Here is a 12,076-nt window from a genome sequence, read left to right as displayed (position 1 = left end):
ACAATATCTAATTTGAAATTAAACTAATTTCTAATACTTTTAGATGCTTACCGTCTACATTAGACCCTAACATAGTTAGAAGGCTATAATTGTTTGAATCTTTGCTGATGATATCAGCCAATTTTACATGAGTTAGTATTACTCAGTATTTCACTTGTGTCTCTTTGGTTAGATCATTTCCTGTTTTACTTTGTCACCTTTCCTGCCTTTGTGTTTCCCGCTTGTTTGATTGTGTGCCCTGCCCTGATTGTTTTCACCTGCCCCTTGATTGTGTCACCTGTGTCTGATTAGCATTAGCTATGTCTTCCCGTGTTTACCTGTGTATTATTTGGGATTTGGGATTCCCCGGCTCCATGTGTTTTCTCCTGTTTTTGTTGGATTTTCAGTTGGACTTTTGTTTTCCTGGGTTCTGTGGAAGGAAGCTTTTTGCTCTGCCTTTTGTCTATTGTTGGTGTTAATACATTGTTTTTGCCTTTTGTTTATTAAATCATATATATATATATATATATATATACATCTGGTCTGCATCTGGGTCCTCACCTTTTTGTGAACATTGAACCGTGACACAAATAGCTTTAAACTTACTGACATTTCTGCTTTTATAACTGTGGAGACAGTATTGTGGCTGTATCATCCAATCATGGTTTAATTAACTATTCAGTACATTTTTGTACTTTTAGTGTTTTTCTCTTGATTCAGAGAGTATTCCCCATTTCTTCCTCTATCAGCAAGGCGCTAATCAAGGCTGTGAAGTTAATCCAAGGAACCCCTGTGGTTTAACATCTGGCCGTGATAACTATGTCGTTTCCCATTTGACAAGTTGGGTCTCCCCACCTCAGAATGACAATTTATCTTAGATGTTGGTTGTGTATTGCTCCTGTTAATTTCAGAGAAGCCATTGAGCCATTTGCTTCCTGTAACCAGTGTATAATCTCAACCAGAGCTCAGTGTACTTCTAAGATGCCAAATCTTATATGGCGTTCACATTCAGCACAATATCTGACCTGACACTTACAGCAGCTGTGAGGAACTGTCATTTTGTGTTGATTTAGCGCTTCTGTGGACTAAAAAACATATCTTATCCCTTTGCATAGCCTGTCTTATGCGCATTATCTGAAGAAAGATCTCGCCCTGCCTGACTTTAACTGTCCATCCATCTATTTCCTTCCACCTATCCGTGGTCAGGTTGCAGTTGCCATTTTATAGCAAATTAGCCCAGACGTTTCTCTCCCCATCAACATTTTCCAGCTCCACCCGGGGGATAATCCCTCAAGCAAGTTCCGGGCCTACCCCGGGATCTCCTTCAAGTTAGACGTGACTGGAAAACCTCTTCAAACAGGCGCCCATGAAGCATCCTAAACAGATGGACGAACCACTTCAATCCGCTCCTTTGGATGTGAAGGAGGAGCAGTCAGTGTTAAAATTGCCGTGGAAAATCCAAACTGGCACTATAATTTCCTTCTGGATTAATAAAGTTCTATCTTATCTCATCTTATCTTAAACACAAGCTTTTTAAGTCTGTGTTCTGTAAATTTCTTTGTCAGAATCCGACCTGGCGGTCACAGGCATTAAAAATAACTACATAGAAAAAGCCAATCTTGTAGCTGATGGTCTGGTTTATTTTTGTGGGTCACACAGAGACATTAGACTGTTTTTTTTTATTATATTATCAATGTGTATAACATGGCTGTGTGAAATACTTGATTCTGACTGGTTAATTATGGAATTATGAGTTCTGTTAATTCTCGATAACAGACCGTTGTTATGAAGAACAGAACATTGCTAGGGATGCAGCTCTAATCACACAATACAGAGGACTAGGCCTAACTGTAATCATATCAATCCACCGAAAGGCGTTGGACAATAGTCTGTTTACAGAGGAAAAAAAAAAAAAAAGAGACAGAACAGATGAGAGAAAGCAAGGTTACACGATGCAAAAACCGAAGACTACAACAGAGAGATCTACAAAAATGAAGACAGCACAGGAAGTTTAAAGATGGTGAAAGGAAAAGAAAAATGTCAACAGACTCACGAGTCAGCGACGAGACAGAAAACCTCAATCAGGTGCTGCTCTGCTTCCTGAGGTCCCACTTACCTTGTCTTACTTCACCATCAGTGGAAATGTTTCCATTTATCGCATGTAAAAACAGCCAGCTTATCTCATTTTAATGCGAGTAAAAACAGCTAGCTTAGCTCATTTTATTGCGAGTAAAAACAGCTAGCTTAGCTCATTTTATTGCGAGTAAAAACAGCTTGGTTAGCTTATTTTAATGCGAGTATAAACAGCTAGGTTAGCTTATTTTAATGCGAGTAAATACAACTAGCTTAGCTCATTTTAATGCGAGTAAAAACAGCTAGGTTAGCTCATTTTAATGCGAGTAAAAACAGCTAGCTTAGCTCATTTTAATGCGAGTAAAAACAGCTAGCTTAGCTCATTTTAATGTGAGTAAAAACAGCTTGCTTAGATCGTTTTAATGTGAGTAAAAACAGCTTGGTTAGCTCATTATAAGAAGGCTACAGAGTTAACTGTTGCTATGAAAACAGCTCTCACTGTGAGTGTAACGGGCTATTTTTCAAAGGGAAAATGGAAATATAATCATTTTTTATTTCCAAATCAATAATTTCTGTCAAATAATTGATTTCGTAAGTAACTAGTAGTTTAATAAGCCGGGTCCTCCTCACCCTGTCAGGAATCCATTCCACGGTAGCAACCTGCTCACGATACATTATCCCTTACATAGTACTTCAATCCCCGCACATCTTAGTCATTAGTATTTCATCCTCGTATAGAAGTGGTTAACATGGGAATCCATTTCCTCTCTACCATCAGATCCATTATGATGTCAACACAGCTTAAGCCTTAAGCACTGAACCCTGTCTGACGTGAACTGACGTCACCTGTGTGATCAGCCTGAGTGTCTGTGTGAAAGCTGGTTTAAGGGTTCAAGCTGTGCGAGGTACAGTGCAGCACTTTATGGAATTACATCACTCAGATGGGCCTCTCTGTGGTCTGTAAAGTGAGGATCATGTTCCAAATTTAGTTTAATGAATTGGAGTGTTTTTGTTGGGTCAAGCTGGGCCCAAACAACATATTATAAGACAAACTAATGCAAACATTGGCATATAGTAACATGTGAGTTCACATAATTCAGCCACTTGACCTTTTCGTAAAATGTAAATGCATATTTGTGACCTTTTACAATGACTTTCTGTCCACGGTGGGCACCGAGGGACTGAGGCTGAGAGCTGCAGACGGGTCAAGGTTGTCGAAGGCATCGTGGGGTTTGTTCTTTTTATGGGATTAAATCAGATAATGCTTGCTTTATTTCAGATCTGATATGATTGCGTATAAGGACAAAAGACAATGCTATCAGACTGTGCTTTTGGGTTGAATGTTTGGTTTTTATAAGTGAAAGTGAAGGGCAGCTAACATACTGTTGCATAATAAAGGAGAATAATAGAGATGCTTTCTACCTGATTAGATTAAGAGAGTGTGCAGAGTGTTCTGAGCTGCAGGAAAGCTACACATAAAGAGTGTTCTCCATGTGAAATAAAACAGCATAGAAAAAAGGATGTCATTGAAGAAAGGGGTATTTTAATTCCTTAGAGGCGAAAAGATAGTGGCAAAACCTCCCATCCCTCCTGCGTGTCCCTCGAACAACTGTCATTACCAGACAGAAAAAATAGAAGCCTTCTTAAGTCTTATTAAAAAATAATGATTACAGGGTTTCACAATCCAACCGTGACAACATTATTTATTATCATGATCGATTTCACGCTCGCAGTGCCAAAGCCTATTTCATCACATCGTTCAGCAGCGGAGAATGAGCAGGCCTAATGCTGTTACACATAGTCAATGATAATCATCAGCATTGATGAGCAGACTTAATCCTGGAATTAGTTTGTCTCATTGGAATTAATCTGGATGTAATCTGGATGTTATTGAACCTTATGTTAACTTTTAAGAAATATCAAGATGGAGAGTCCTCCTGCACCTTTAACCTTCTGACAGGAGCAGGAAGTCTTTAAGTCTTTTAAGTGTTCATGTTTCTGACAATTTTAGTTTTAATTAGTTTTTTATTTGAAATGTGTTTTTAGATTTTTTCAGGAAATGTGCATCACATATATTTTTAAATAAACATTTAAAGCTGCTGTGAGGAACTTTCATTTTGTGTTCTTGGCGCCCCCTGTGGCCAAAGCGATACATCTTAAATCTTTGCTGATCTCGTCCTGTACGTGTGGAAGCAGTATTCTCTAATTACTGTGAATCTTTTCTGTGGAGAATGTAAATAAAGGCTGTTTTGGCAGCATGCTGTAAATCGCATTGTTTGACACCGACCAGGTGGCAGTGATAACAGGCATTAAAAACTGCTGTGCAGAAATAACCAGTCTGTCCATGATGGTCTTGTTTGCTTTTGTAGCTCGAGAGGCATCTTTATTATTTCAGTCTGTTTCATAACCAGCTAAAAACTCTTTACAGGAGCTTTAAAAAAAAGTACAACGTGCAGTTCTAAAAAGTACCAGGGAGTTCTAGTACCCCTCCCTTTGAGAACAAATAGGTGTTACACTACAACAATCAGATGGTGTGGGTTAATCGCTCTCTTTTAGAGTGGTTCATTATTGTGTTAAACACGCTGCCGCTTTAATTTTATTTTATCGTGCACCAATTTATTTCTGTGATGAACTAAATATGAAAAATGTGTCTTCTTCTCCTGATTAACTCTTCATTTCTCTCTCTGTATCGCAGCTTCCTTTAAATGGCTGAAAAAGACAGGCCTTGGTTATGCAGCAACCTGACTGACATGTTGCTGGTTAGGTGACCAACCTACCACTTTACCTCCCGATCAGAAACACGCACATGATGGATGTGGTGACACTCTCTGATGAAGAGTTTTCTACCTTGGTGTCACTTTTAAAAATAAAGCACACTTTGGATCTATGATGGCCACAGTCGCAGGGCGTGTCAAGGAGGTCGCCTGGGGTGGCAGAGGCCCCTATTAGAAGCTGGTTGGCCCCTCATTATCTTCACATTGATTGGTTATCTTTGAGGTTAGATGACTCATTTGGCTCTTGAAACAGGCTGCAAACAGCTTTTGTGTCATTTAGATGTCGCACTTTTTCTTTGGTTGGTACTTTATACTGTGACTTAAATGATACATCTTTTGAGTCATCAAAGAATTAAGTATGGAGGATGTGTATGGTGCCACTCTGTTTTGTAGTTTACTGACGGTATAAAAAGATGGACAACATGACAGCTCCCTAAAGTTGAGGCCAAAACATCTCTATCGCCCCCTGCTGACTGGCTGCAGTATAAGTCATACAGCCCGCCTCCTCCATGTTAACAGATGGAACATGAGTCAAACTATAAAATCAAAATACACGCCAAATACATTTTTCTCAAACATGGTTTCTGTCATTATAGTTAGTTCTTATCATGATGATTTATGTCAAAGTGTTCATTTTTCTGACAAGTTTATTTTTATTTAGTTATTTGATACTGTAAAAATAATGATTGACAGCTCTGTTGACGAATCCGGCTGCTGCAGCCGATCTGTTCCGGATAAGCCGAGTAAAGGAAGTTAGAGGAGACGAAACTAAAACAGCGGGTGTGGCTACGGTGGTCTCTACTGCGCAGCTCTGGCTCCAATCTGCTTCAGGGGTTTCAATTCTGGCTTCAGTCCATCTTTATATACAGTCATTGGTGCGTACATATACAGTTGAGGCCATATATTTAAATACATATTGGCTCAAGATGTTCAAACAAAATTTTTCACAATTAAAAATGTTTGATTTTTAAAAATGTTTGACCCACCATTTGTCCATCTTGTCTTTTATTTTGAAATTCTCTCTTGTGGAAATAAACTAGACACCCTGTCGAGAATTGAATGGCAACATAAAATATAGGAAGTCGAGCCAAAGTGTATTTAAATATATGGCCTCAACTGTAGTTCATGCCCCCCCTCCTGCTTACGTCTGTGCCCCTGTTGGGCCACCCCAGTCAGAGAAAATGTCTGGACACGCCCCTGCACTGTAGGTCGTAATAGTTCTGTCGACTTGTCAAAAGATCCCAGGTTAAATAACTGCATAAAATCATTCACAATACTCGTAAAGTCACAATGTTGTCTTTTTTTCTCCAGCTGTACAAAGATCTTGATTTGAACAAACACTTCTACGTCAGAGGAAGCACTTACAAAACATCCATTAAACTACAGTAATACACAATAATAGATCAATTCAAGGAGCGCTGGTACAGTATGAGTCATCCTACATCACGGCGGTTTGTGGTGGTGGTTTCTCCTCTCCCCCAGCACCATTCAGGTAAAAAGACACAAAAGGTGACTCGCTTGAAAGAGAAAATCTGACACTTTTAAGACCCAAAGGGGCTTCGAGTGTCTTCAGCGCTCTCTGCAACATAAATGCAGTCCTTGTTTGAAAGAAGCCTCGAACAGCTGGTGATCAATCATGATATAACATACTGCATGTTGTGTGAGTTAGTGCTCCGGCGGTGACACATGGGCACCGTATAGAAGCGGCTCCTCTGATATCTAATGTGGAGGAAATGGAACCGGGCGGGGAAGGTGGCAGGAAGATTTATGGATGTAATGAGCAGAAATAAATGCGTGTGTTTGCAGTTTAACTAAGGCGCTCACATTTTAAAGTGTGGACATGCATCACTGTGCTGTGAAACTGCTGGTTTAATGTTCCCTTAACAAGGCCACTGCTGAGGAGAACAAGATGTACTCTGCGGTGTGATTGAGGCTGAATGTTTGGGGACACTTCGAACAGAGAAGTTATACCGTGATTCTTACTAGTGTGTTGGGCATCTCTCTGACCTTCTAGCTGGCTGTAGCCCAATCCGATCATCAGGCATGGTCTCGGTCACTGGTGCTGCCCTCTGGGACAAACTGCCTGCCGACCTGAGATCTGCTGAAACTTTATGTTCTTTTCAAAGCAGGGTCAAAACTTTGCCCTTTTTCTCGCTCCTTTAGCTGTTGATGTGTCCTTCTATTTGTCCTTGTGTGTGTCTGCTGTTGTCCTGTGTTTGTTATGTAGTAGGAATAGGCCCGAGAACACAAGACCTGCTTTTTACGTATGTATGTGTGTTGTGTGAGATGGCACAAGCTTATATTATATAAGTGTTATTTGGATTTTATATATGTTTGACTTACGTTTGTTGTTTAACTATGACGCACATTGAGTTTACTTTAACAAATAAGATTGAATTGGAAATTACTGTAAAGCGGTCGCATGTCAGATAGAGCACAGATATATTTGGATGCATTTATGTAACACTTTTATCCAAAGCTCTTTACAAGGTTTGAGCCTCTCATATAAACTAGCACGCAATATACTGACCCGACCCGAGAGCAATTTGGGGTTCCTGGTTCCTTGCCCAGGACACTTTAACATGTAGACAGGACGATATGGGAACCGAACTACCAACTCTCGCCGTACCTCCTGAGCCATAAACGCCCCAAAATGAACAAGGTAAGAACAAAGGTGACTCACATACAGAGGATTGATTTATACAGAGGGGCGGCTGTGGCTCAGTGGTAGAGTTAATCGTCTCTCAATCGTGAGGTTGGTGGTTTGATCCCTGACTGCTACAGTCTACATGTCAAAGTGTCCTTGGGCAAGACACCGAACCCCAAATTAGTCCCGAAGGCATAGCCAACGGGTATGAATGCAAAGATCCTGATTGGAAATCGGCCTTTGCCATCAGTGTGTGAATGTGTGTATGAAAGGGTGAATGTGACATGTAGTGTAATAACAGCTTTTAGTGGTCAGGAGACTAATAAGTGCAGTCCATTTACCATTTATTTGTAATGTCCCTTTAAATGGTCAAATATTGTCTGTAAAAAAGAATCTTTTACCTGCATCATCTGTTTGTGTCTGGGGGAACATGTCGGTGCATTCCAAGGTGAACTTTTAAATCAATGTCTGGCTAAATGTCTGCAGGTGTCATGAGACAAACGCTTTATATGTCTGCTGCAGAACAGCCCTGAGATAAAGACGGACTCCAGTGTGCAGCTCCGTGCTGAGTTAAGCGCTGCGCGCAACAACTCAGCATCCTCCGCACAACACAGGAGCCCGGAGGGACATAAAAGTCAAAATAAACACATGCCGGCTTCAAAAACACAGTTTGAGATAAACAAGCCTGTTTGTCTTTTTTATCAAATACATGGAAATTCTTCTCAGTGAGAATTATTTTTATTCTGTTTATCTGTGAGGCCGAATAAAGCGCAGCAGGGGTTAAACATAGGCGAAACTTAATGCATAAATTAAGTATGGCAAAAGACCAGAGAATATAAGAGCAGAGAGTGGCGGGTGGAGTTAAAGAGAAGATAGTAAAGTGTAGAAAAAGGAAGTAAAGAACTGAAGATGACTATTGATTGGCTGTCAAAAGACATAAAGTTGAACTCTTTTAGAGATTGAGAGCCAACCTGAGAACTATATCTTCAGCTTTTGTTGGAAAATCTTTGGGTTGGAGTCGAGCAGAGTGTATAGTAATGTATCTGGGCTCAGTAGCGGAGTCTGGAAGCCCATACATTAGCAGCCTTTTCCAGTATAGCTGCTCCAACCAGTGGAGAATCCAGCATGTGTGTTTGCCAGAAAGATCAATTCAGTGGCTCAGTTAATCCCATCAAACAATGTGAACACTGTTTGCAACAATGAATAAAGGTTGTAAAGCTTCTATCACAATCATAGTTGTTATGATATTGATTCATCTACAAAGCCTACAACGACAACTGCAAACCAAGAAACATCTGCTGCACACCTTGAAAATGCACTTATGTATAGATCTGTTATTTTTCTGCTGCAGTCCAGAAACCAAAAAGGGTTCAAAGCCAATCAGTAACTGTTTTATTACAGCTTGATCCTTGGAGTTTGGCAAACGTGCCATCGGTAAAGTTCCCTATAAAATATGGCTGATCACTACCAAACCCACAAAGCTCCAAATAAAGACATATTTTACCAAAGTGAAGTTTAATCCAATGTTAAGCACCCTAAACATCTGTTAAACAAAATGTTCACCTCTCTATATGAATGCATTACGGCCCTGTACGTAGCATCTAAGCTAACGACTAGAAGGTTCTAGAAAGTGTAGCTCCTCCTCCCCTGTTTTTGGTCTTTTGAGATAACGAAAGCAAACAAGCAGGTGTTGTCCACTAGAATCAATGACAATTTATTTTCTTATCTTTTACCCCCTGAGGTCAAAGATTATCAGACGTGGCCTTGAAAGTCGATGCGTCAATCTTCTCACATTACTACACCGCCTTCTGGTGGAGGGTTTGGACAACATATGGCCCCTCTGGAAAGCACTAACCTCATGATAAAGACCTATTTTTCATGATAAACTTTTTTTTTTTATTGTAGTGAAATAAAAAAAAAAGGATCTTAGCACTAGATTTACTTTAATTCCCACCACACTGTAGGTCTGCAAGACTTTTACCCAGAATGGTCTGGAGTAAAATAAACAACCTTTTAAAGAGGCGCCTGTGGGAGGTCTTTAACAGGGTGATGCAGGAATGTGAACATCTGACAGAAATCCCTGCTCCTCGTAATATTTCACATTCGGCTGGGAAACATTGGAATGCAAAGTAGAGCTAGACCGATATACTTGCCAGGCCGATATTACAGCAGATACATCGACATATACAGTATATGTCAGCCATTATAACATTCCAGCACATAAATGTCAAAGCAGTTACATACTTCGTCCACTAGAGAGCAGTGACGAGCAGATTGTTCAGCGCTCAGTGTGTATTTTGGTTCATAATTTAATCTTTATTGTCCATATCAAGAGTGTATGTCCAGGGAAGCACAGTCACTTTAAATGTCCCAGCATTAATAATAATAATTTTATACTGAAGACTGACAACACAATGTCCTTTGCAACTGTTGCACATTATTATATCCACAAATAAGCACTTTGAGTGTGAATCACAACAGTTAAGTCATTAAACAGATGGTGCAGAGAGGGAAACCATGCTCTCCTGACAACAACACCTTTAAGCCCCCTTAGTCCTCAGTCACCAATGTACTGCAACAAGGAATAAATGGCTTTTTTTTAATACTAAAAAAACATCTAGTTGAATTCAGTCTGGACAATGTTGGAAAAAAACAGCACATTTTCACTTTGTTCATTTTATCTTGAGTGTTTCTCAAAGAAGTTTCCAGAAAATGTACAATATCACAACATAGACCCAGTGCTATATCGGGATATGTGTAATTTTGCTTATTTTGCCACTTAACTGCTTAAAAATGCTGAAAAATAGGCAATTACAAACAAAATAGGGGTCTTTATTGATTAAAAACTGTGTTTACTATCGTAGTACTCTCTCTGACATGTACCACAATTAGTTTCTCAAACATAACAAGTTAAAAAAAATGTGTTTCTGCTCAGGCATCTGCAAAGAATCTAGATATATCCGGAACTTACCGAAGCAGGAGTTGATGAAGCCGTACCAGCTGCAGCCGCTGCGCCCCAGCAGCCACTTCCCGCGGATACTGGAGGCGAAACTGAGCGTGGTGCCGAACAAGCACACCAGCATGTCGCTCACGCTGATGTTCAGCAGCAGCATGTTCACCGGCGTCCGCAGCTTCTTGAATTTGCAAAACAGAAGCAGCACGACGAAGTTGTTAAGGAAGCCGAAAGTCATGATGAAGCCCAGCACCACGGACAGCGCCACGAAGCCCGCCGGGGACAGCTTCCCCCTGCCCGCAGGCGCGTCCGCCAGCTCCTGGTCATCGCTCAGGTTGAAGCTGAAATTCAGACCAACCTGACCAGAAAACATCCTGCTGTCCATTCATCGGAGCCTGTCTTCACCCTGGAGCCGCTCTGCCTGTTGGATTTCTCACTTTGCTCACCTGGAAAGTTTATGAATATCGGCTTCTTTCTGTCTCCATGCTGCTTTTCCTCAGGGGCACGAGACCTTTGCATTTCATTGCTTCAAAACGCGTATTCCTCCACTCATGCTGAGAGCATAAAGCTGCTTACTCGTTCCTAGAAAGCTGACACTGACGCAAAAGGCTTAACATATATTGTAACCATAAAGTGCCACCTGTTACCTGAACGCACCACGCGTCTCCTTCTCTTCTTTAGCGCATTCAGCTTCTTTAGACGTCTGACTTTTTTTTGGCAAAGCTTACGTTTTCTATCACCATTTGCACAAGAATCAGTCCTTTACTAATTCTTCTGTTTCCTTTGTGTTTGGGGAAGTCTGTAATCTATAAGTCACCACTTTGAAATAAATTGTAATCCGCGCTCACAGTGAACACTCCGGCTACGTGTACAGTGTTGTGTAAAGTGCGCGCTGCTCCGCTATCCAGCATCTTTTAAAGGCGACTCTTACGTCACGAGACACTGGGACGAAAGGGGCCAAAAGGGGGGTGGGTGGCGGGGGAGTGTGTGTGAATGTGTGTCTGTGTGTATATCTCTGTGTGTATGTGTGTGTGTGTGTGTGTGTGTGTGTGTGTGTGTGTGTGTGTGTGTGTCTCTCTCTCTCTCTTTCTTAATTGTGCCTTTATTTAGCCTTCCATAAGTTTCATTTTCCTTTTTTTTTTCAGTGTCTGACAGCAAGGTGATTTTTTGACAGATGAATGCTGCTTTTAAATAAGAGGCCTCCTGGGAAGGTTAATCACAACTCATCAACAATCTAGACCAGAGATACTCTTGTTGCTTTGCCCGGGGGCCTCTTTGACAAAATGACAGGACGCCAGCTGGGGCCAGTTAAAAAAAAATTAATACTATTTATCACATAAGGTGATTTAACTCATAACTTATTGTTCTCTAAAAGAGGAAACTCATTCTGATGTTCAGGTTCCCAGTTTTCACACTTCATCGGCCCGGTTGTTCACGACTGATGGCTTTCCTCCTTGAGTCTGGTTATGCTCAAGGTTTCTGCCTGCTCGTGCTGTCGCCATGTGCTTGTTCATTGATGGATTAAGTTGGGTATCTGTAATAAATATTACAAAGAGTATGTCTAGACCATAGACTGTATGAATAATGGACGTAGTCTCATTGGCGTCACCCATTGGTTTCTGAAGAAGCGTTTTGAAGCCCGAATTGCGC

General features: G+C 40.8%; 1 protein-coding gene across 1 annotated transcript in view; it reads right to left on the bottom strand.

The window, feature by feature from the left end:
* tmtops2b (teleost multiple tissue opsin 2b) overlaps nt 1–10,894 on the bottom strand; it is a 35,894-nt gene extending 25,000 nt beyond the window's left edge. Inside the window, exon 1 of the mRNA XM_069662913.1 lies at nt 10,445–10,894. Coding sequence (XP_069519014.1) covers nt 10,445–10,811 — 367 coding nt within the window. The 5' untranslated portion in view covers nt 10,812–10,894. The remainder of the gene's footprint in view (nt 1–10,444) is intronic.
* Between the last annotated feature and the right edge of the window lie 1,182 nt (nt 10,895–12,076).

This window comes from Semicossyphus pulcher, unplaced genomic scaffold (assembly GCF_022749685.1).
Source record: "Semicossyphus pulcher isolate SPU_LCO1_2020_fin unplaced genomic scaffold, fSemPul1.0.p SCAF_15, whole genome shotgun sequence".
Classification (NCBI taxonomy): Eukaryota; Metazoa; Chordata; class Actinopteri; order Labriformes; family Labridae; genus Semicossyphus; species Semicossyphus pulcher.
The sequence above is the reverse complement of the archived record's forward strand: the minus strand, read 5'-3'. Positions and strand labels throughout refer to the sequence as shown.